We start from the raw sequence: 25,309 nt of genomic DNA, 5'->3' as shown, positions 1-25,309 counted from the left end.
GGAGGGACAGGAGGGAGACATGTTGGGTTGTTTTATATTTTACATCCCACAAACTGCTCTTTTAAAAGCTGCTCCCTAAATGGTAAATAAGTAAGGGGGAAAATCCAAGGGGAGAAGCAGGAGCCAGCTTGTTCAGAAGAAATGGAAATCTGGCATTTCTAAGGAAACACTGAGCAGCGGAGAAATTCAAAACCTGAAAACATCACCCCTTCCATACACCAACCGGGCAACGTAGAAGCAAATGGCTTCTGACGGTTTCAAAGCTGGGATGGCGCTAGGTGAGTGTCTGTCATCACGTTGCATCCAAAGATGCATCTGGATACAAATCTCCAGAATTCTTTTCAGGAGTCCCCAGAAGATCTCCACTCGGATCTTCTATTCCCCTCGAGTTCTGGCACAATTTCCTTGGCAACAGCCGTGGCTGGTTTTGGACGGCAGCTACAGAAATCTGCAGCCCCTTCCTCTGCCAAATCACACCACCAAAAGCAACTGCTATTGTTCTGGACCAGCCCTGGTCTTCCCAGTGAGGTTTTCACATCTAGTCACTCTCACACGCGTGCGGGCATGCACACACTCGCACACGCATGCACATGCACGTACGTACACACACACACACACACACACACACCCTATTCAGCAGACACAGGGAACCAAGAGAAACACTCTCCCTCTCACCCATTTGCCTGTGCCACGTGAGGCCTGTTAAATTTGGAGTCCTCAGAAGGGCCTATTCCTGCAGGTGAGAATCCCCAGTTACTGGTGGGACTCTCTTTCTCTGAAGAACGCCTGGTAACATTCCGGAGGGGAGCTGGCTCTGAACACCAACGGTCAAGACAGTGCAACACCATGCCACAAGAGCCCAAGCCAAGGAAGAACTTTCCAGATGCTGTGCCTCTCCATGTTGCCCAACACTGGAGAGAGATGAGGGCAGGGTTATGAGGAGACAGAGACGGCCAGAAGTACCAGGAAAGAAACAGAGAAAAAATGTCACCAAATAACCCTTTCCTCCACCCACTGCACACTCTCAGGTCTGACATCATGGCTGATGCCTGTAGCCACTCTGCCAACCCGCTCTTCTCCCAGGGGGAAACACAGAGTACATGTGGTCTGTCATGTCATGCACATGGCAGATATAAGAAGACAGCCACCATGGCTCCATTTTTCTGGTCAAAATACCTCATTTGTTTTTGCTCTTGCTTGGAAGAACTGTTCTCACTTCTTTGCCATCTAGTTCACCTGCATCTCTGGCTGGCTTCTAGTTAACCAATATTCATTTGAACATGTGCCATCCAGGATGAAGTCTGAGGGTCCAGACTACGTTCTGAGCAGTGCCAAATATAATATGGCAGAGCCATCACCTCTACTGTTCTGGATATGTGGAGTTTTTAGAGCATTGAGAGGTCTTACATTCCAGACCACACATATAAAAGTGAAACATCTAAATAGGTCACAGGCCTTGGATCCACAGGTGCTCTCTGACCTTTGTCCTCTTCCTTCATGGGGCTCTCAGCAGCAGCATCTGCAACTCATGTCCCCTAAGTCAGCCTGCTCCATATGATTGGAAGGCCTTTTTTTAGGTAAAAAGACGTAATATGAAGTAAAATCTGTATACTTTAAAACTACTAACAATGTATTTTGGTCTTGCAAAGATCAAGGGTTACTCAAACCAAATGACGGGTATACTGAATTTTTAATAAAGTGCTGTGTTCGTCTAACTAATTTATTTGTAGATTATGTGATTTAAAAATAATAATAAAGGCTGTCATCCCTTGGGTCTTTATGGGCCAAGAATTATGCAAATACAGTACATATACCATCATGCTTAATCCTCAAAACAACCTTGAGGTAGGTGGTATTAAGAAAATTAAAGCTCAGTAAGATTAAGTGACTTGTCCAAAGTCACCCAGCTAGTAAGATGCAGACCGGCATTCAGACTTAGATCATAACCAGTATGCTCTCTCCCAGTGTGGGCTAAGCTCTCCTCCTCCTATGTTCCATACGGTCTCCAACACACAACACCAATTCTGTACCACTGATCAGTGTGCTTTGCATTTGAACTTCTGCTAACACTCTACTTCCATATTACAATTTTTGCTAAATTCATTCACATATTTCTTTGCCAGCCTTTGTTATACATAACAGGCCCTTCTGTTTAGGTCTTAAATATCTTAAGAATGAAGTCCATGTTACTCTATTTCTTTTGACTCTCACTAGCACCTGGTATGAGGTTTTTCCTATACGATGGTCTCAATAAATGTTACATTATTGACACACGTGATATCAAAGAATGCACAGCATATAAGCAGACACGTCCACATATCTATAGAATTTCCTAATCTTTTGTTTTTTTACCAGATAAGGTATGAAATCATACAACACATCAAAGGTGATTTTCCAAATACAGGAAGCAAATTTCAATGTCTAGGTTGTGCCTTCTATGAGTGATACACTCACTTCTGTGAGTGATACAGACATGAAGAAGACTGGCTTCCACCCTGCAGCTGCCATCTAGAAAGTGAGGCCCATGCTACTACCCAAACTCATGAGCGCAAGACCCTGGCCTTTCTGTTCACCTTGTATCCAGAAGCTGGCACTGTGCCTATCCCTGTAGATATTGCAAAATAAATATGCGTCGTTGAATGCCTTACTTTTTTCCTGAAAAATAACATTAAGCTCTTACGTACTCTGCAGGGCGTTTTCACATACATGGTTTAAATTAAAAGGGATCTCAGAACAATAGTATGTGGTATGTATTAATATCTCTATTTATACAGAGGAAAACTGAGGCTTGAAGCAGAAGTTCTAAACCAAGGCACTGTGACCAGCACGGCAGCATGGGCACCCAGTCCTGGGACACAGGACAAGGAGGGCTTGTTCACACTTGGCTAATCTCCCTGCTCCCAACTGCCTCACTCTTGATCCATAAAAACCATCTGATCTTTTAGTAAGGACCAAACTTGCTCCAAGTGCCCAACAGGATGTACCGATGGCTGTGAGTGTTGGCTCCTGGGATGTGAAGCATCACTGTGTATGACTCATCTGGGATCACAGGCAGGAAGGACGCCACCAATCATGCCTTGTGGATTTTCACTTTCGGGGGAGTTTACCCTGCACTCCTTAAAGGCAATCTTCATGACTCCCCACTATAGATTGGATTTCCTAGAAGGTTTGGTTCCCTTTGCAGCAACAAAGAACACTGAGGAAGTATCTGCATCGGGGACCTAGCATGCCCAAGGTCCAAGCAGTATCGGTCTGGCAGGAGGAGCCAACCAAGCCGGTTGTCCAAAGCCAGCTAATCCTTGAAGTTTACAGAGGACACTGACATGAGAAACTGATCTGAGCTTCACAGTCCATCTCTTGAGACAGAAAGTCACCCCACTTTATACATAAGGACACTGGGGTCTAGACCAGGACAGTGGTTTGGCCAATTTCACACATAGTCAGAGAGATCAAAGTCAGAATTTAAACCCAGATTTTCAATCTCAAAGCCTCCACTTATTCTATTTGCTAACTCATACTAGGCACAGACCAGTCATTCAAGTTTAGGTTATCCATGCATCCATTCATTTTGCAAATAATTATCAAGGGCCTTCGATGTAGAGTTGTAACAGAAGACGACAAATATATCTTAACAGGGAGCCAATATAGTACAGCATGATATCTCTGGTGGACCAGGGTCTCAGGACCCAGAAATATCTTTCTTTACGTATTCTTGTTTTATTCTTTATTTTCCCTACCTTAAAAATACAAGTTCTAACAACCGTGTCTATCTTTTCCATGTTTAGTCCCCAAGAGCCTGGCATGGTGTCAGGCTCACGGCTGGTGGCAATGGGTCATAATGAAGTAAAGCAGGATGAGAGGACAGGATGAAGGATAAGGCATCCTCATCCCAGGAAGGCCTCTGAGAAGAGGCAGCATTTGAGCTGAGACTTAGTACAGTGAGGGAGTAAGGCTTTCAAAGGCTCACAGAGAGGGGAACCACAAAGGGTAAGGCCCATGATCACCGGTCAAGGGATGGCAAGAAGGCCCAGTGGCTGACGGAGTAACTAAGGGGGAGACACAACCAGATGAACAAGAAGACAGAGGCAGGCTGGGAAGAATGTGGAGTTCGGAGTTAAGACAACTGGATTTCAAATCCCAGCTGTCCCACTTACTAGCTGTGTAACATCAGAACGATTCCTGAGCCTTCCAAAAAAGCCCTACCTTCCAGGTTCTCCAGAGAGTAGCTGAAATACTACAGGTGAAGCACGTAGCATTCCTGGCTTTGTGGGCCACAGGGGGATGAGGAAAGCATGGTCTCCACCTCACAGGCGCTCATGCCGCGTAACAAGGACAGACAGTAATGGCGATATCCAGCATTTAAGGAGCATCTTGCCCCACATCAGTCACCCTGCTCCACGTGCCTCCTCTCTACTCCTCACGGCAACTCTGAAGCAGAGACTCGACCAATTCCAATTCGTGAGGAGGAAACAGAGACTCGGAGGAGCTGGGTAAAGCCAGCCGGTGAGGTGGCGGCGGAGCTGGGTCAGGTCTGTCTGCCCCTGAGGCTGGCTTGCTCTCACTGGGGCACCCAGCCTCAGGAAGCCGGCGGGTATCTAATTATAATAAGGTGCCACGGAATCACAGAGAAGGGAGCTTCCATCTTGGCCTTCACATAGGAGGTGGCATTTCAGTTGGTCCTTAAAGGGTTCGGCACCTGCCAGACCGAAGAGGACAGGAAGGCCATGTCACCGACCAAAGCCAAAGGGGACGAGTCCACTGACTGGTGACGGGAGGAGGAGTGGTGGGGGGCAGGCGGGAGAGTGTGTGAGGAGCAGACTGCCGAGGCCTTGCCCACCAGGCCAAGAAGCCAGCGGGCAGCTGGGAGCCAGCCGTCATTTCTAAGCAGTGGGGGAGCGAACACGACGGGCTTTGCTCCTGAAGAACTAGTTGGGAACAGGGAGTTCTCGACTTATGCAATACCTGAAGAAAATGCCGCCTGACTTAGAAAGTGTCACCGGGTTTTAATAGAAGGCGTTATTCATATTCTTTGTATCAACACTCTTTCAGGGCACAAGGGCCTATTTTAGGAACTCACAGCTTTAGAAACGCTACATCAGAAAGTCAACACGTCACACTCTGTTGCAGCCGCCAAGGGAGGACCAGGCCCCAGGTCCTGGAGGTACCAGAGCGCCCCCTAGTCTCCCCTCCCCTCCCCCCAGCACCCTGGCCATTACCAGTGCAACCATGCCAGCGAGGCCTGCTCCTGTCTCCCCAGGCACCAGGGTGTGATTTCCTCTTCATCATTCTCAGTCTCTCAGCCCCGCTTTCCCTCCGCCCTGGGCTCCCCACAGTGGTTACACACAGGAACACGGGGAAAGTCTGGGCCCAGGAAGTGGGCAGCTGTGTGCCCTCTCCAAGGGGGGAGGGGGAACTCAGGTCAGTGGGTTGCCATGGCAACACCACAGTCCCTGCCCCAGGGGCCGCTGGGTTCCAGGAAGGAGCCCCTGCCCTGCTTCCAAGGGGCCATCCCACCCTGGCCCTTCGTTCCTTCCTTCCCTCGCTCATGAAATACTGCTTTAGGGCCAACTGTTTGCCAGGCTCTGAGGTTCTAGCGACGGACGATGCAGACAAGGTCCCTGCTCTCGGGGAGCCTGTATTCTGCGGCAGAGATGGGACAAAAACAAATCAGCAAAGTGACTTCAGGGCACAATGAGTGCCAGGAGGAAAATGAAGCCACAGAATGCGAGATGGGGGTGCTGTTTTGGGTAGCGGGACGCTGAGGGCCTCCTGGCGGAGGTGATGCTGGAGCAGGGGCAAAGGCCTGAGGAGGAAGGGGCCTGAAAACCGGTATGTGGGAGAGCAGCAGGAAACGGAGGCAGAGGGAGGAAGGGCCAAAAGCGTGTACGTACTCGCTGGCCAAAGTAAGAACTGCACGCTTATCCCAAACGTGCTAAGAAGCTATGGGAGGGCTTTAAGCAAGTGACCTGAACGGCACTGGCTCAGAAAGTGTAGCCTGCGAGGGGATGTACATTCGTTCATCCCACTGCTGCTCTCTCCACTCTCTGTGGAGCACCATGTGCCGGGCACTGCGCGACGCAACGGGGCCACAGCAGTAAACCACACACAGTTCCTGTCACAGGGAAGGTTAGAGCTTAGTGGGAGTCAGCTGTTAAATAATAGTCATGTAACTCCTAAGAGAGCCACAGGAGGAAGGGAGGGAGGGAGGGGGAGAGAGAGAGAGAAAAGAGAGTCTGGTCTAATACAAGAGTCAGGGGAGCTTCTCAGAGGAAGTAGCATTAAACTGACAGCTAAAGACTAAGAAGGCATCATGTTACTACCCCAGGTAAACAGGGAGGGAGGAGTATTCCTGGCAGAAGGAACGTTATGTGCAAAGGCCCTAAAGCTGGCCAAAGGATTATGCGTCCAAGAAACGGACAAGCAGAGGCTCCTGGGCGGCTCAGTCAGTTAAGCCTCAACTCTTGATTTCAGCTCAAGTCATATCTCACGGTTCCTGAGTTTGAGCCCCATGTCAGGCCTCTGTGCTGCTGCTGCGGAGCCTGCTTGGGATTCTCTCTCCCTTTCTCTCTGGCCCTCCCCCTCTTGCACTCTCTTGCTCTCTCTCTCAAATAAAAATAATGTTTTAAAAACATGAAACGTTAAAAAAAAAGAAAAGAAATTGACAAGCAGTCTCAGAGTGAATGCCCACATTCGTTCAGGGATTAATTCAAAGTGTGTTTGTTGCGAGTAGCACTCTGTAAGATGCTACTGCACGTGTGGCCATAAAACCCCGGCCTCTGTACTTAGGACTAAGTTAAGGAGTCTGGACTTAATTCAACAGGTGGTTGGGAACCTCTAAAAGTTTCTGTGTGGACTGTGACATAAGCAAAACTGCTTCGTGGGCAGCTCCACCTGGTGCTGCTAAACACAATCTCAGAGGGGAGAGAAAGCGAAGAGGGAGACCACATCACATTATCATCTAAACTTCTGAGACCGAAAAGCCGCATTATTAATAACTTTGCCGGGACCACAAGTATACTCCAGGGCTGTCCCAGGCAAACTCGGACTTCATGCCTCCCCTGCCACTCTTCCCCCCCCCCCCACACCTGGGTAGGAAGTCACTGCAAGAGTCTAAGTAAGTCTGAGAGGCTTAGAACAGAGGCAGTGAGATGACAAAAGATAAGAACTCTGCCTTCTTCCTACCAAACTGTACTCATAACTCTAGCCAATCCATGTAACCAGTGTCCCCTCTCGCCCTCATCTGCTGGGGCCTCACTCACAGCAAGAGGAGGTGAGTCAGGGGACAGCAATGACATCTCCGGGAAAGTGGCTTCCTACCATCTTCATCCACATCATCATCAGAGCCCAGTCTTCGAGCATCAATGCTAAACCCCAGCGACAGTTTACATAGATTACCTCATTTAATTACAGCAATGCAGATGTATTGCTTCTGTAAAGCACAGGAGGTATGCTTTACACAGATGTGTGGCCAGGAAAAGATGAGTGTGAATGGCTTGGTGCACAGTGAGCCCCACGCCCCCGGCCTAAGGATGCTCCCCCAGGTCTGTCTTTGTCTCTGTACCTGATTGGTGCCCATTGCATACAGATGGTCAGATACTACATACACGGAAACCTCAGCCCACTTCTTGACTGCTCAACAGACAATATGGCCTGGGCCTGTCTGTCTGCAAAGATCAGGACAGTATTCACTTCTTCTTTCAATTTAACACTTTACCCTCAGCGACGAGATTCCCAACCCGTAATCCCACTTACTCTCCTCGCGGTACTTGCTAAAAACCACCCTCGCCAATTTGCCTTTTACTTTTCTTCTTTTCCTTAAAAATCTGAGCAGTGTTTTCATCTCTTTCCCAGTTCTACTATATTCCTTTAAAAATAATCCTCCCCAAACCCCCACTGTATGTATGCCTCAGTTTCCACATCCACATCGGTCAAATGAGAAATCCTGCTTCAGAAGGCTCCCGTGAGACTCAGGTGGTGATGGCAATGCATGAAGAAGTCTCAGAGGGAGGCTAATGTGCGAAGGGGACGCAAGATGATCTTACTTCTCTTACTTCTACTACCATTCAGCACCGCCCTTCCTTTTTTTTTTTAATGTTTTATTTATTTCTGAGAGAGAGAGAGAGACAGCGACAGTGTGAGCAGGGGAGGGGCAGAGAAAGAGGGAGACACAGAATCTGAAGCAGGCTCCAGGCTCCGAGCTGTCAGCACAGAGCCTGACGCGGGGCTCGAACCCACGAACCGTGAGATCATGACCTGAGCCGAAGTTGGATGCTTAACCAACTGAGCCACCCAGGCGCCCCAGCACCGCCCTTCCTTAACGCCCTACAGCCTCAGTGCTTTCTCATCTGCCCAAACTACTCACTCTTTTTGTTTCTAGCTGCCTCTCCGGACTCCTGAAATGCACCTGCTGCCTGTGCCGGCTCCTGCTTCCTACCCGGCGGAATCTCTCCTGCAGGTCTGGAAACCAGCAAGTGTCAGTGCCTGAACCAACAAACTCTTGACCACAGTGAGGAAGCGCCTTCCCATGGGCTCCCCAATACAGAGCCAAGGCTGACAAGGCCTAACTGCTAAGCCTTGCTCTCTCGCTAGCTCGTGAACCTGGCCAAGTACTTTCACCTTTCTGAGCCTCAGTTTCTCTGTTATAGTTACAATAACTACCATTGTCTTAGCTCCCATTTTGTACCCCTGTGCTAAACTGTTCACATACATCTTCATATACAGGAATTATTATCTCATTTTATAAGGGGGTGGGGGAAGCAAGGCCCAGAGAGAAAGCCCTGGAGGAAAAAAGATAAGAACTCTGTTTACTTTTTGGCTAACCATATTCACTCTCTACCCAGACCATGTGGCTACTGTCCCTGTGTGTCTTCCTCATCAGCTGGGGTCTCAACCATGGCATAATGCGGGGGAGTCCACGGTGACACTAGTCATCTCCCGGAATGTGAACACCATGCAAGCACCATCATCTTCACCAACATTGTAGCAGCTGAGCCGGGATCTGAACCTTACTCTAACCTAACCATTAAGTTATTTTTTCTTAAGTTAGTCATTCAGAAATTATTTATTGAGCAACTACTATCAGACACTATTCTGGGCTTGAAGATTAAACAAAAAACAAAAGTCACTACTCACACGCAAATAAACAAACAAAAAACTTAAAAGCACCCCCAGGTGAAGGAATATATTTAAAGTATGACACTTTGACTAAAAACAAGTCAGTGGTTACACCTAACCATTAACTTATACTATAATAGCCGTAGTTTTACATGCCTTAAAGTCTCACCATAAGCACTGAGCTGCGTCTAACGTAATACCGAAGACACAGCAGGTACTCGGTAATGTTACTGCCCTTTCTCACTTTAGGAAAACCTAAAGCATAAAACTCTGAAGCAGTCAAAAAGATTCATGACGGGGGCGCCTGGGTGGCTTAGTCGGTTAAGCGTCCGACTTTCGCTTAGGTCATGATCTCGCGGTTCGTGGGTTCGGGCCCTGCGTCGGGCTCTGTGCTGACTGCCAGCTCGGAGCCTGGAGCCTGTTTCAGAGTCTGTGTCTCCCTCTCTCTCTGACCCTCCCCTGCTCACGCTGTCTCTCTCTCTCTCTCCTAGAAATAAATAAAAATATTAAAAAAAAAAAAAAAGATTCATGACGGGGCCATTATTTGCAATATACAGGAATTAATGAGGAAACCCCCAAGGTGCACCAGGGCTGTTAGCTCACCGATCACAAACTCACAAACAGTCCCCGGAGCCTAGAAAAAGTTAAAGCTAAGGTGTTCAGTGCCATCTCCTGTCAAAGATAAGTCCCATGCAAAAGCAGATCTCTGCTCTAAAAATATCCCTGGGAATGCCAGAACTCAGGCATGTAACTGCATGAGCAGGCTATAAAAACTTCACCTCCCCTCAACTTTTATGGGGGACCATACCTACCACCACTTAATGTCGGCAGGCTTTTGCTTTGTTTCTATTTCTATTATTACAAAATTACTAAAACCTGTAAAAATCTGTAAAAAAAAAAAAAAAAAGGTTATTGGAGCCAAGGCTGCTCACTGTGCACAGCATCTGATGTTATTTGATTCCTGACGTCATTACCTTTTCTAGTTTCTTTGTTTATTTTGCCTCTTCTGCATTTCTTCTCACCCCCTCTGTTAGGGGATGCAGATCCCCCCAGAACCTCAGGAGCCAGGCACTCCTGACTGCAGGACCCAAACAGACTTCAAACTAGCCTGAACTTTGGAGATGAATCATCAAAACATCCTTCTCTTAGGCAAAATGCTTTCTTGGTTCTTTCCTGTGTTCATCTATCATAGAAATTATATTTTTAAGTGTTGAAAGGAGAGACATATTCATCCACAATCCCACCCCTCTCACGTGTGAGCTATTTGTCCTTTTTCTGTGTTGCTTCCGGGTCTCAGGTCCACATGTATGAACTGTTTCCCAGTGAATGAATACACCCTTCCTCCTCATTTTCCCCTCCACATCCCATCATGCAGAGTTTCCCTATTTTGCTACAGCCTTCATACCCATTATTAATAGATGCCCAGTGTTCCCCTAAGCTAATATTCCTATTTTTGATAGCATCTTAATGAACAATTTGGTGCATATTTTTCTCTCTTTTGAATCATGTCCTGCAAGTCGCCTAGAAGGAAAAGCAAGCACGTGGGCTTAGTAACTAGCTACAAAAGAATGGCCTGAATTCCAGCCTTAGCACTTACTAGTTGAATAACTTCAGGCGAAGTCTCTAAACCTCAGTGTTCTCTTGCAGAAAATGTGGAGAATGATGATCTGCCCACCTCATCTTAATGGTGTGAGATGTGCAAAGCATTTAGCATAGCGCCCAGCACAAAGCGAGTTCTAGATCTATGGAACCACTGTGATTCCCAAGTACCTGTCTATGTCAGAGGCACCTCGTGTGTTTTAATGACAGTGTAGGTGTTAAGCACACAGACTGTGGAGCTCAGCTGCCAGGTTCAAGTGTGATTTCCTTGCTGTATGACCTTGGGTGAATGACTCAACCTCTTTGAGCCTCAGGGTTGTTGTTTTTTTTCTAAACTTGCAAAGTGGGGGTGCGAATAACAGCACCCCATGGAGTCTGCATGAGGTTTAAGTGAACCAGGCACAGAGAATGTTTACCTGATAAGCACTATGCAAGTCTTAACTGTTATAATTTTTACATCATGTCCACCCTCAAAGCCTGCCACTCCAGTCTCTTCTGTTATCATTCCTTCTTAGATCTCTTGGTGCAATGAAAAAGCCTTGGAAGCCAGAGGGACACTCATTCTGCTGCTCCCCTTACAAGTGACCAAGCTCTGCAACCCTAGGCAAATTACTTAACCTCATGGGCCTCAATTTCCTTCTTATATATATAAAAAACCACCCCCTGAAGTTACTAGGAGGATTAGGACAAATAATATAAGCTCCTTAAGAGCTGACTGTACCTTATTCACCCCACTGTTCCCTGCAATTAGACAGAGCTTGGCATAGAATTGCAAATCTATGAGAAGAGGAGAGGACAGAGGGGAAGGAATGACTAACACCAGCACCATGCCTGCCACCTACTAGGGGCTCAGAAGAAGGTCAGTTCTTCTGTAGTTTATCAAGGACGTGTTTGCGTGAAGCCATGAGCCAGGTCTCCTAGAAGCCAAGCAAAGAGAGGCAGCGTTCTTCACACTGTAATAGCTTAAGTAAGTATTTATTGAGCACTGATTTGTGCAAAGCCTCCTAGTAAATGCTCTGCACTCTGCTCAGTACAGATAATGACAGCACAGGTGGAAATTGTGCGAAATGAAGAGGTGTCAAACACCTAAAATGAGGATGGAAACTATGTGCACCTTAGATGCATGTGGTACGTGAGTGCACAAGGAGGCAAAGTTAAGACAGTCGGCTCTAAGCAGAGGGGAAACCATTGGCTCCTTCATTACAACTCTGTTTTTAACTGGCTTGGAGACAGACTGGTTTAAAGACATAACTGACCTCAGTGTGGATACTCTATTGCTATACGAGCCAATGACTGTGACTGAGCCCACGGAGGGGCAGTTTCACTAAGAATAAACTGGGAAAGGGGCATCTGGGTGGCTCAGTCGGTTGAGCGTCCAACTTTGGCTCAGGTCATGATCTCATGGTTCGTGGGTTCGAGCCCCGCGTTGGGCTCTGTGCTGACAGCCAGCTCAGAGCCTGGAGTCTGCTTCGGATTCTGTGTCTCCCTCTCTCTCTGACCTTCCCTTGCTCACACTGTCTCTCTCTCTCTCTCTCAGAAATAAATAAAACATTAAAAAATTTTTTAAAAAGAATAAACTGGGAAAGATCCCACCTAGCTCGAAGGTTTAGGGGGTCATATACTGAAAAAAATGAATACAGTGGAAGTGTGCATAAAATTTTGTATTCTTCCCCCACGTGGGCCTTGTGTTGGGGGAGAAGGCAGATCTTAGAAGCTACTAGGGGAACATAAGAAGCATGTGGTGCTGAAAGCACCTCTTGTTTATTGAGCTTTTATGCTATGCCAAGGCTCTGTGCTAACCCTTTTACATGCTTTACTTTGTTTAATCCTCACAATGCCGTGGCCCCACTTTCCTGACAAACAAACTGAGGCTCAGAGAGGTCACCTCACCTGTTGAGTCCGTACATCCAGCTTCTGGCAAAGTCAATTCTCACCAAGCCTTTGGGATTCCAGAGCCAGAGCTGTTAATGACTGGGTCATTGATTGCAAACTCCCCCTATTAATGACTGTATCAGTGATCCCAAATTGTAACATGCTATGCAAATGCAAGGTGCTGTTATTTTAACACCATGGTTTTTATGCTGAACCTAGTATGAGAAAGTCATGTTTGTAAGTAAATAGACACTAAGCCCCGAAGATGTGTGTTAAGATGTCAGATTTGCCAAAGTAACTGGCAGGCAGGGGATACCTACCCAGTGGTGATACCAGGTTGAATTTAGAAGCTTGGAAAATGATTTGAGATGAAAGGCACACGGTGCACAAGGTGCTCCCACAGGAAGGAGCACCCGTGGGCGTCCTCAGTCAGCAGCCTGCTGCCAAAGTCACATTGAGGTCCCCATAGCAGCCAGACACCCACTGCCACCCATGACAGTGTGCTCCAAAGAACCGCAGTGTGAGCTGCTGTCTGCTCTTATCCGCCCGCCCCCGCCGCCAGCCAGGATCAGGGATGACTGGATCTCCTGAACTTTATGCAGTGGAAGAGGTGAGTTAGCAGACACATCTCTAAGGGTTTCCTTCTAATTCCAGGTGTTGGGAGGCAAGGAGGCAGCCTGGCTTCAAAATCAGAATAATCTGTGTTCGAAACCTGGCTGGACGCTAGCTGTGTGGCCTGGACATGTTAACTAGGCTGAGTCTCAGTTTCCTCACCGGTAAAATGGGGACAACAATATCATAGGGTCAGTATAATAATTAAACCAAGTAACAAGCATGAGCATTTAGCACTGTGCCTGGAAAAGATTATAAACTTTGTTAATCTGCTATCAAGCTTCAAAAAGGGGGTCCCTTGGGGCACCTGGGTAGCTCAGTGGGTTAAGTGTGTGACTACAGCTCAGCTTGTGTGTTCAAGCCCCGCATCAGGCTCTCTGCTAACAGCTCAGACCCTGGAGCCTGCTTCCAAGTCTATGTCTCCCTCTCTCTCAGCCCCTCTCCCACGAGCTCTCTCTCTCTCTCTCTCAAAAATTAACATTTTAAAAAATTGCTACAAAAAGGGGGTTCCTTTAGTAAAAAGTAACTAACAATTTTGAAAATAACTCATTAAGTGAGCCTGACGCCAATTACCAAAATGGTTTCAAAGTAGTTTCCTCCTTCTCACCCCACCCAACTTCCCTCCATCTCTTCCTGCCTTCCCCCCGCCCCGCCACCAACCCTGCTTCCTTCATTCTTCTCTTCTCAACAATGATCTATGTATCAGTACATAGTTACCAGGTACTATCTACAACCATATAGCTTTGCTGGAGCTTTTTATTTGTGTTTTAGTCTCTCAATACCACAAAAACCTCTGAACCAAACAGACCCGTAGGGAATCCCTTTTTTAGGTTCCTCATCTCTTGGATCCCTCTGCACCCCCCACCCCCACCCCTGCATGCACTATGCCAGCTCTGCTTCGGGGTGAGGCTCCGCCTGGTGCCCGTGTCTGGCTGCCGGGCAGGTCTGGGCGGGCAGCTCTCCCTGCTCCCAACACCTCCTCAGCTGGGATCCCCGAGGTAGCCCAAGCAGAGAATGTTCTGCAGCCTGGGGGAACCCCGAAGAAACCCCAAGCAGAGAAAGAATTCGTTCTTCTAATCACAACAAAGTTTTCAAACTTTAAAACGGGGCTTTGATTAGAAGAAAAGCTGTGTTTGTTTGTTTGGTTTTTTTTTCTAAAAGCCTGGCATTTCTGAAAAGGTCCCCTACCCAAAGCACAGCATCCTCAAAGACCCTGCCCACTGAGTTGAGAATAAAAGTTCACGGAGACCAAAGGCCCTCGCAGAACAACTGCTTAACACTTTAGAAATCTTCTTTCCAGTGCTTGGAAGTTTCAACGTTTTAACTGAGGGCTTCCAGCCCTCTGGAATCTTCCTTCGGTGTAAACTCCCCGGGTTTTCTCGGCTAACGTTATTTTATTTTCTATGACATCAAATAAAGTTCTTATAGAGAATCTACATCGCTTTTGTAAAAGGAGTCATCAAGTAGAAGAAATTAAACTCCTAGAAACAGAGATAACATAGTCTTTTTAGGAGCCGTACAAGGTGGCAGAACTAGCTGGTGTTCTTTTGGGTGGAACAAAAAACTATTGTAGAGGCATCCTCTACAATAGAGGATGGGATCCCGCTCCCATTCCTGATTTGTTATCAGCAGTGGAACTGAACCCCACGAAGAAAACTTGGCAAAATGTTAAAGTGATCAATACGACCTCATAAATAAGTTTGAGTCTATGCCAATGGGGCCAATTCTGGAACTCTATAAAATCTTAACCCCTGAACATTTAGAATCAGTACTCAATTTAGTAATACATTATGCCCCACAGGAACACCCCAAATTTAGACTAATCATTCTGAAGAAGATCACGTGGGTCTCAAAGAATCGCTCATGCTGTTTTTAAAATTATAAATTCATTAACTGTAACATTCAAAGAAACACCTCTGTCCTCTAAAGTCTAGTACTAACTTGAAATGAGCTCACAGCAATCACAAGATTAAAAAAAAAAACCCCACATTGCCATAATTTCCTTCATGAAATGCAGCTACACCTCAAAATTTAGCTGCTGCTAGTATAATGAGCAATCACTAATCACTCTTCAGATTATTCAAATGGCAGCTCAAAATCTAGTTCAAGAGTAGTTCTCTAGTGTTGACTGAGTGCATTTTCTCCAGCAAGATGGATTCAGGGGATCAATGCTTATGAAGTGGTAATTCTCCATTCCGATTAAATAAAAATCTGCCATATTCATCAATCTCATTTAGGCTGCGTCTAAACAACACTGACCTTTAGCACAATTGGATAGTCAGAAAACACACAGGACACAAAGTGCTAACTAACCTTTACGGAGCTGCAGCCTTTTCAAAGGCTTTCGTATTAACCCTTTAAAGTAAAACAAGACAATTACGACAATCCAAATCCACCATGTCCAGGTTCACCTGTTTACTAATAATTACTGATTGCTCAGAAGCAGATTACGTGTAATTTTATGTTTTATGGGGGATTAACCAACCACAAAAGTGGAAGCTACATACATATTTTGAAGTAATTCTGCTCTGAGAATCAGATCTAACACAACAAAACCCAGATAATCTACTGGTGCAGGTCAATCCAGTCCTAGTCACCTATATTTGGACCATAATTAGCTGAAAACATGACGGCTCAATTTCATTCTTTTCTGCTTTTTATAATAGCCTCCTCTCTATCTTAAAGAAAGTGGCTTAACATTCAAAAATTCAAAAATCACAACATAGGTAAAGATCACATTATAAAGACAGAACAGAATAAATGAACTTTTTTTTTTTCTCCTTGCATTAAAAAATAGGCAAGGCAAAAGAACTAAAGTCTTTCTGTGTATCTGGCTCAACGGAGTTTCAGAAGTGGCTCATCTGACAGAATTTTCCACTTCCTGAAAGTCAAGTGTAAAAAGGTTGTCTTTATTTTTTTTTTTAATTTTTTAATAGTTTATTGTCAAGTTGGTTCCCATATAACATCCAGTGTTCATCCCCACAAGTGCCCTCCTCCATGCCCATCACCCCTCTTCCCCCCCCCCCCATCAGTCCTCGGTTTGTTCTCAGCATTCAAGAGTCTCTCACGGTTTGCCTCCCTCCCTCTCCCCCACTATTTTTCCCCTTCTTCTCCCCCACAGTCTGTCCTCTGTTAAGTTCCTCCTAAAACAGCGATACCTACAAGCAGAAAGAGGGGGCAGGAATGGAGAACATAGGCCTTTATGTTCCAGAACTGAAGGGTATCAGGACTTGTGGAGGGGCCTCAGGCAAGGGTGCAGAACATGTCTTCTGTGAGTGCTCCTTGAAACTTCTTCAAAGATTCAAGTTGCAGCCACCAGGTTTTGCCTCTACAAAGACATTTTCTACTCCCTTTGACAAACTGGACAACACAAGGATGAAAGCATCATAAAAGCACATAAGATGCCTTCTTCATGGGAAACGAGAATGAAACCAATCCCTCGGTCTAAACTTTAGAAAAAAAAGAAAAAGATTTACCTTGATATTAGCACTGAGGTTGTTTACACAGTACAGACAACATCTAGGCATGTAAACAAATGGTTCACATTTGTTTCAGGATTCTTAGCACCCTTTTCCCAACTAGACACACAGAACTGGGCATAGGAAGTCCAGGTAATTATTTTTTAATAATAAAAGCTGCCACTTGCTGAACCATTTCTATAAGCCAGGCTTCACGTGCATGATCTCATTCTATTCTCCTAACCCTGGAAAGTACGGTATAGATGCTTTCACAAAAAAAGAAAACAGAGAGCCTGGAAAAGTTGAGTCATTCGCCCTGGGTCATACACCTAGAAAGCAACTGAGCTGGGACTTAAACTTTTGTCTTTTTTTTTTTTTCAAATGTTTTATTTATTTCTAGGAGAGAGAGACAGCGTGAGCAGGGGAGGGTCAGAGAGAGGGGGAGACACAGACTCTGAAACAGGCTCCAGGCTCTGAGCTGGCAGTCAGCATAGAGCCCGACGCGGGGCCTGAACCCATGAACCGTGAGATCATGACCAAGGCGAAAGCCGGACGCTTAACCGACTAAGCCACCCAGGCGCCCCAACTTTTATCTATCTTAACAGCAAACCTCCTGTTCTTTTCATTAAGTCAGACCACATTCACCTCCAGGCCTATGTTAACACATGTCTGCGAATGACTTCTAGGTGCAATATACTGTTTGTTCAGTCACCTAAAGGCTAGGTATATTCACACATGACCTAATGTCTTCTACCTTATTAGTTTAATCTTGCAGAGGTATGTCTGTAAGTGAGCATGAAGCTTTGACATTCTTAGGGACAAAGCAAATGTCCCAAATGAATCTCAAAGAAACCTGAAATATATTTCACGTCTGTAGTAAAAATATGAACGCTTTATCTCCCTATTTCCGCCAATAGTTAAAAAATTTTGTCTCCACAGTTTAATGGACTATCCTGCCACTTTCATTTAGGGAGAAAATAGCAAGTCCTTTGCTTTCACTAAGATGAATATATGCTTGGGATGCCTGGGTCACTCAGTCAGATAGGTATCCAACTCTTGATTTCTGCTCAGGTCACGATGTCATGGTTCATGGGATTGAGCCCTGCATTGGGCTCTGCACTGACAGGGAGCCTTCCTGGGATTCTCTCTCCCTCTCCCTCTTTCCCTCTCCCTCCTCTCAAAATATATAAAATTTAAAAATAAAATAAAAGACATATGCTTTATTGGACATCCTTAACACAACTCTCCCTCACTAAAGATGAAGGAGAAATAGAAGGAGAAGAAAGAAAAAGTAGAAGGAGGAGAAGGAAGAGGAGGAGGAAGAGAATTCATCAGTAGAGCCTTGCAACTAAAAGTGCGGACACTCGTAGGTTAGGCTGCCTACTCCCTTCATGGGTATCCTCCACTGCATATAATGGGGATAGATCATAGCAGTACCCATAACATATGTTTTAAAATACAACTAATAATGCATTTAAAGTACTTAGTTCATGCCTCGTATGTGAAAGGCACTTAATAAACTTTAAAAAGCATAAATAAAAAGCTAGATTTAGCACTTGTATTCTGCACCAGGAAAGCCAGGTGCTTACAGTGACGATCGATCATGCTGCCTGTGCAGCCCAGCTTCTCAAGCTCAGAAACTCACTGAACACTAGTTTCTAGCTTTAATTTTTGTCTTTAGCCTATTGGTTTCCCCACTTAAACTGTGAATAATAACCATTCCTTCTTCATAGGGTTGTTGTGAGCATTATGTAGACAATGCACTTAAATAAAAATGCTTAGTGGCAAAGTGGAGGCATGTATGGACTATACGTTACCTACGGCCATCTTCACATTTCATATAAGAGTCCTCAGACGCTTAGATCAGTTCCCTAAGAAAAATGAGGCTTAGCAATAGTAAGCTTCCAGATCAAGGGCACCTCGCTTTATGGAGCACCCAGAAGGTAGCAACCTTCCTAGCACCATGCTCTACCTTCTTTACCCCCGATAATGTTTTCTTCTTTGTTGTGCTTATCACTCACTGAAATTAACTATTTTTTGTGTGTTTACTTGTTTGTCTGTCTAGAATTTATGCTCCATAGGAGCACTGCTGGTGTTTTTGTTAAACCCAGCATCCAGCAGAGTGCCTGGCATATAGGAGGCGTGTGGTTTACTTGAATGAATAAAACAAGCTAAAATTTGTCCAAAATCATCATTCAACCACTATGAGACACAGCCTTCCATCACCGCTGCAGTTAAAACCCTCTCCAAAGGCAGAATCACATGACTCCTTCAGACAGGTTTTCTCTGGGGTCCAAGATTGAAACTTTCCATGGTTCTCCACTTTCGTCCATACGTTTCCCTTCTCACCACCTGAGATTCAAATCCATCTCAAGGCCAGAGGCGTAACCAAGCTTTACCAGGCTAGTACTCTTTCAGGGTCCACATGAAGTGGGCTGGGTGGGATGAGGAACAGGCTTTCCCAGTCTGTTTCCCCACACAAGTTCTAGACCTTCTTTCATCCTATAAAGGGCCGACACAGAATTATGGTAAGACTTACATGGCCAGTGTGTGAAAAGACTGAAATGCCTGTTACGGGGCTGACTCACGGTGTGTACTTGACAAGAGAGCCCATCCTTTCCTTCAGGCTCCAAGAGGAATCTATTTCTATGTCCCTTGGAGTGCTCACCACTTTCAACGTGTCCGTGCCTTCCCAAACACATCACAAAGTCCTCAAAGGCAGAGACTGTGTGTCCTTAGCCATCCTGCCACCCAGCAGGTACTCAGTGAATGAGATCGAATAAAACCCCCGATAAATTCATACAAACTGTTTTCTTTTACTTTTACCTGACGCTTCCAAATCATCCATCTCTAAGTTCATTCTCTCTCCCCTATCCTTCATAAAATTGCAAAGATACCTCAAACAGAGTAGAAGGGGGAAAAACATCCGACATTTCTTGCAGCTTTTCTGTTCCGCAGAGCCCTGGAGAGGAAGCTGAAGAGTGTCCCAAATGACACACAGAGTGGACTCTCGGGGCCTGTGCAAGTGGAGACCTGACTGTCTGACACCCCATGTTGTGATGTCACCATTCTATGCCTTCTTGGTCTTTGTCATGCAGACACCAACGCAAACTAACACACCAACCTGACTTAGAACTGCCACCTTACACTGTTAGAAATGGAAGAGAAACCCTTTGTTTGATGCAGGTCACAATGACACCTCTCTCATGGAGTGCTTGTGAGGACCAGTGTCCGTAAAACTACAAAGGACCCGACAGATTCCACAGACACAGTACAGGCACGTGATAGTATGGAAAATTTTTGGGTGGGCCATAGCAATCTTTCCATTCAACTCATTTAACTATAGGTGAGGCAACAGAGTATCAGAGAGAAAGGAAAGGCCCCTCTGCTCAAATTATCACCAGGAGGGGTGGCTAAATGTGAGAAGACCCTTCTCACTTTTCGAAGTTCTTTCTAGGAGCTTGAGCAGGGGAGGGTAGAGTATGGTTTTCCTTTGATGGCAACATGCACTATACTGGCCAGTGTGTATGCCTCTCCCAGGTATGTGAGAGGCACTTCAGTGCTCCCTAAACTGATGCTCGGTACAGCCCCCCAAAATTCAGTGTCTGAAGGAATGCACCTTAGGTGTGATTAAGAAAGGAAATTATAGGCCTTTAAAAAGTGGTCATCCAAGCTTCTTCTTGATTCTTAAAATCCTAATAGATGACTCATCAAAATATTTTAGTTTATTATTAGTGTGGGGAAGAGATGCACTAATTGTACAGTGGGTCACAGCTCAGATAGTGGTAACCAGCACACATATGCTTCATGGATTCTATCGCAAAGAGATTAAGGTTAATTTATCAGAAAATCCCAGACTGGAAGGCTGTCTAAGCCTTCATTTTACAGACAATGAAAATTAATCTAAGAGAGGCTGTAAGATCCGCTAAAGTAACATTATAAGCAGCCGAGTCAGAATTATAACTCAGAGCTTTTCCCACTGTACAAAGGAGGGGGGGAAATGGATAGGAACTCCCTGCTCCTCTATGCCCAGATTTCTGACCAGGCACCTCCTTCTCTTTCCAGCTTAATCCTGTTCCTTCACCCTTTTAAGATTCGATTTGAGAAGGAAGGATGAGAAATTCATCCTAGGTGACCCACGAGTTCTGAAGAAGAAAAGGGACTCTCACATTGGTGAGAGTGTGGCTCACGGGGGGGGAGGCGCCTTGCCCCAGCTGGTGCCTAACCTCGGAGTGAGGCTGCAAGACAACCAGGAGACGAAGAGTGGGAAGAAGAGCACACAGGTGAGCTGAGAAAAGGTGTAGCTGCTGGAGAGAAATTAGAGACCTCGGTGCCTTTGGTGAGCGGGTCAGTCCAGCGCTCACATAGCGGGCGGGGAGGCCCCGAGCAAACTCTCTCCAACTCGCACTAGGTCCTTTGTTGTCGGTCTGTGCCTCTGGCTCCCGCTCATGCCCTCCGGTCCCCCGCCCCCCATGAAGTCACCCCAACTGCACTCATAATATTTTGCTTTGCGCCGGGTCTGTTTTCCACCACCAACTTCCAGCAGTCACCATGGCGACGCGCCGGGGAGGGGGGAGGGAGCAGCTAAGGAAATCCTCGGGCCTAGCCGCCCGGCGGCCCCTACAAACTTTTCCGGGTCTCTGGGTCCTGCAGGCCCGGGGGGAAAGCGCGCTGTCACCGCCGCCGCGCAGAGTCGTTCGCGGGGCTCCCCGGGCCCGGCCTGAGCGCCTCGTCCGCGCGGGCGAGGGCTGCAGCCATCGGCCTGGGGACCCCAAGACCACGCAGGTCTCACTTGACCCTGCTTCCAAACTCACAGACGCCGGCCCTTTGGCAGGTGGCAAGATGGGACGCGCGCATGCCCCCCTCACCGGCCACTCACGTACATACACACGCCCGGGGAGAGAGAGATCTTCTGATTTGGGTGCAAGAGCGAAGGGCGGACCCCCGGCCCTTTGCTCCCTCGAGCTCACAGTCGTGGTCCTCGGGCGGGAGAAGGCAGCTCCCGACCTAGGGCCGCAGCTGGGAGCGGATGGAGGAGGCCCGGGCTCTGTTCCGACCAGGGCGCTCGCTGTCCCGGGGGTCCCAAGCCAGTGCCACGGAATGTCCCCACCTGGGGGCCCACGGAGCCAGGTCGGGGCCTTGTGCTGAGCCGGGGCCCGTAGGCCAGCGTGCCTTCCCGCCGTTGTGGCCTGTGGGGCTCAAATCCGACTCCAGGGGTACTTTCGCCGCCCCAACTGTGGATTCTGGATTTCGGGGCAGAAAGTGGTCGAGAGGGAAGTTTCCAAATCGGGCTGGGCAGTGCGCCTCTCTAATGTGCCATCCCGTTTAACAAGAAACAACCCTTCTGTTGCGTAGCCGACCAACCCCGCCCCGGGCCACTTGGCACAAGTTCTCGGTGGCCTAAAATTCTACCTACTTTTCTCCCTCGTTCTCGAATTTCCGGGTACCTCGGGTAACCAAGCAACGCTCGCCCCGCTGGNTTGAGGAGTATTTTGGGAAAACTGGAGGAATATATTACCGACTCGGTGCGCGGAACAAAGGGGCGCGTTTCCGCAGGTCACGCTGAAGTGGCCCCAAGGCAGACCACTAGAGCCCCGACCCCTGCAAAACTGTTCTCCCGGGCCGAAGGCACTTGGCGGGGATTTTCCTTTTAAGAGTAGGGGACGGAGGCCTGGCTCCCCGGCCTCTCTGATCCTGGACGCTCCGACTTCGTCCCAGCGCTTGCTGCGAATCGGTTGTTGGAGCCCTTTCAGAATGAAATATTAAGTAATAACACTCGCGGTTTCCAGTCGCACGCAATCTGCTGGGAAAGGAGCAGAATCGAACTGCTCCTGGGAGCGCTGGTCTCCGCTAGCGGGGGGAAAAAGGACCTTTACATAACAAGGGAAACTCTGAAGAAAAGCTAATTGGATTAAGTTCTCTGGAAGGGAGGTGAGGGGAGGCTCCTGGACCGGACCGCGCGCGACGCCGCACTTTCCTCGTCGTCGGTTTTGCAACTCCGAGTGAAATGTCACCTGGTGCGCCGCGTGTCATTTCTTCCCGCTGCCAGTTCCCAGAACTTCTCATTTTGATTTCTGGATGGCGATCTGGGGAGGTCTCCGAATTTTGAAAAGGGGTTAGGGGAGCGGATGTGGAGAAGATTTTTGTGTTCACGACCAGTTTGGAGTGTCTGCAGTTGGAGTCAAAGTGACCAGGTGCCTCCACGACCACCAGCCACAGCGAAGACGGAAAACATAACGTTCCCAGAGCCCCACAGCTCTACCCCAGAAGCACGAGAAGCTCCAGTCATGTGGACAGGGCAGTTAACTGGGGCTTGGCGGGGGTGGGGTGCCAGGACACCACAAGCCTCTACGTGGGCCCCTTGTGGATTCTTGGCCACAAACAATGCAGACATGAGTTTGATTTTGTTCAAAGATGTTCACCTCTAAATTTGGGATGCCCGGGAGGTGAGTGGTGGTGCAAACGCTTGACATAAAAATATAGACGGAGGGGCTCTTTTCCTTCTGTGGCGCCTTCTTTACCGCCCGCGGAGAGCACTCAGGCAGGGACCGCCACGTACCCGCAGCCGGGCGCACGCAGCAGGCGACGCCTCTCCTTGCCTCGGTTATCTTATACTGGAGGGAAGACTGCGGGGCTCAGCCTTTCCCTACTCTCAGGGGGCTCACACCCACTCAATGGGAGAGCGACTCGGCTCTTGGGATCAAAGATAGGCCCTGGAAAAACCGAAGATGCCCCTGGCCACCAGGGCCTCAGCAGAAACCTGGAGGGGCTGGAAATCTCTGCGTGGACCGAAGAAAGACCATCTGGGTGGAGGCCCGGATGACCCCTACCCCCACCCTACATGCATTTCTAGCCTGCTTCGGAGGGAGGTGCGGGAGCATTCTGGTGGTGTGTCTTTGCTCCAGGGAAGGGACGCGTGTGTGTTAAGGGATGGCGGAGGCTCGAAGGCACTTGTTGCTCGGCGCTGCAAAGCCCAGCCGCAGATGCCTCTAGGCGCCGTCCCCTGCATCTCCTTAAGCTGCCGCCTCGGCCCAGGCTGCGCTCCCCGTCCTGCTTCCTGCCTCTCCCCAACCTTATCTCCCCCAGAATCCCCAGGGCCGCGTCCGAGGCGAGCCCGTGGGTGTGTCCGGCTGGGAACTGCGGTTGGGAAGGGCGGGGGGTGGGGGGCAATTTCTAGAGAACGTCTTCCACCAGGAAGGGGTGTAGGGAGCATTGCTTAGATCTGCAAGTTTGGCGGCTCCTCCAAGGTGCTAGAAGTGGAAAGTGGAGAAAAGCTCTACTGGAGAACGGAGACGCTGGGCTTTTTCGTTGTCAGACTCCTTGGTTTCCCTCCTCAGTTGCTACGGATTGCTGCGACCCCAAAAGCTGACGCCCACGGCCCTCAAAAGTGCCTAGCAGTTTGCAGACCCTGACGCCAGGCCTCGCCGGCCGCACTGCGTCCTGCCCTCCCTCCAGCAGAGTTACAGCCGCGCAGCAGAGCGCGTGGTCGGATGCCCCTTCCGGGCAAGGAGGTTACACCCCGCCTCGGACGGCCCGGGGCTCCCACCTCCCGACCCCGCGCAGATTCCCCAGGACCACCGTGTTCGCCGCCGCCACTCCCTCCAGCTGCGCGTCTGCATCAGTCGGAGCCTCCGTCCCCACCTCCCAGGCGCTGTGCGAAGCCTTCGCCCTCCCCCGCCTCTGGGGAGTTCGCTCGGCTTCCTGGCCCTAGCCACTAGCCTGCGAGCGCACCGCTATTCNCGCGCACACACACACGCACATTTACACAATCACACGCTTACACACACACACACACACTTCCACGTATCCACTTGCATCGCATATCGCGACGGATTGAAAACTCGTGCACGCTCTCCGTTATTTCCTAGGGTTCCACTGTCAAGTTGACCCTTCTGAACTTTTTGCAACTCTTTCTGAAGTTCCCCTTCTCCCTCTCCTTTCCCCCCCAATGTCTCCCCCCAACCCCCACCAGTAGGACTGACCTGTGGAATCCATGTCGGGTTCCTCCAGTAACCCACAATGCATGCTCTTCCCATGGACAGCACGGGCGCCCCCCAAAAGTCCTGATGTTTGGGGATCCCCTGTGCTAGAGATGCCCAGGGAGGAAGGGAGTGAGAAGGAGAGAAAGAGACGTAGAGAGTGCAAGGGCAAAAGGGTAGAGGAGGAAAAGAAAAGGAAGAGAAAGAAGAAAGAAAAGAGAGAGAGAGAGAAGGGAGAGAGCGCAGAGAAGGGGGAGAGAGAAAGAGCGAGCGAGCGAGGGGACACTCAGTAATCCAGCCGGGCAAAGCCAAACCCGTCAAAATGTTTGCGGATGTTTCATGGGAAAAAGCATCATTTTATAGGAGCCCCGATGGGAGCAATGTCATTGATAGGCCAGCCGGCCTGATGAATGGCCGCTCGTCAGATGGGGCCGTGGCGAGGCGCACTGTGAAGCCCATTGTGGGCCTGTTTTGAATAAGAAAAGCCGCCTCCGAAAAGGGGGGCTCGGAGCGACGCAATCCCAGCCCTCCGACTTCCCCCTTCTATTATAGCATTAGCAACGTTTTTCTTATTTAAAGTTCCAGAGGCCTTCTCCAGCCTTCGCCCGGCACTCATTATAGGCGAAATCAAAATTGGCTTAGATGTGGCCCCCTCCTCCCTCCCCACTCCTCCCC

At 48.2% G+C, this 25,309-nt stretch overlaps 1 protein-coding gene across 2 annotated transcripts in view; it reads right to left on the bottom strand.

Annotated features, from left to right (window-relative positions):
* RFX4 (regulatory factor X4) overlaps window positions 1–24,721 on the bottom strand; it is a 159,261-nt gene extending 134,540 nt beyond the window's left edge. For both annotated transcript variants that reach the window (XM_077762006.1, XM_077762007.1), the window contains exon 1: window positions 24,638–24,721. In XM_077762006.1, coding sequence (XP_077618132.1) covers window positions 24,638–24,680 — 43 coding nt within the window. In that variant the 5' untranslated portion in view covers window positions 24,681–24,721. The remainder of the gene's footprint in view (window positions 1–24,637) is intronic.
* Window positions 24,722–25,309: the final 588 nt, after the last annotated feature.

This window comes from Crocuta crocuta, unplaced genomic scaffold (genome assembly GCF_008692635.1).
Source record: "Crocuta crocuta isolate KB4526 unplaced genomic scaffold, BGI_CrCroc_1.0 scaffold193, whole genome shotgun sequence".
NCBI classification, from domain to species: Eukaryota; Metazoa; Chordata; class Mammalia; order Carnivora; family Hyaenidae; genus Crocuta; species Crocuta crocuta.
The sequence above is the reverse complement of the archived record's forward strand: the minus strand, read 5'-3'. Positions and strand labels throughout refer to the sequence as shown.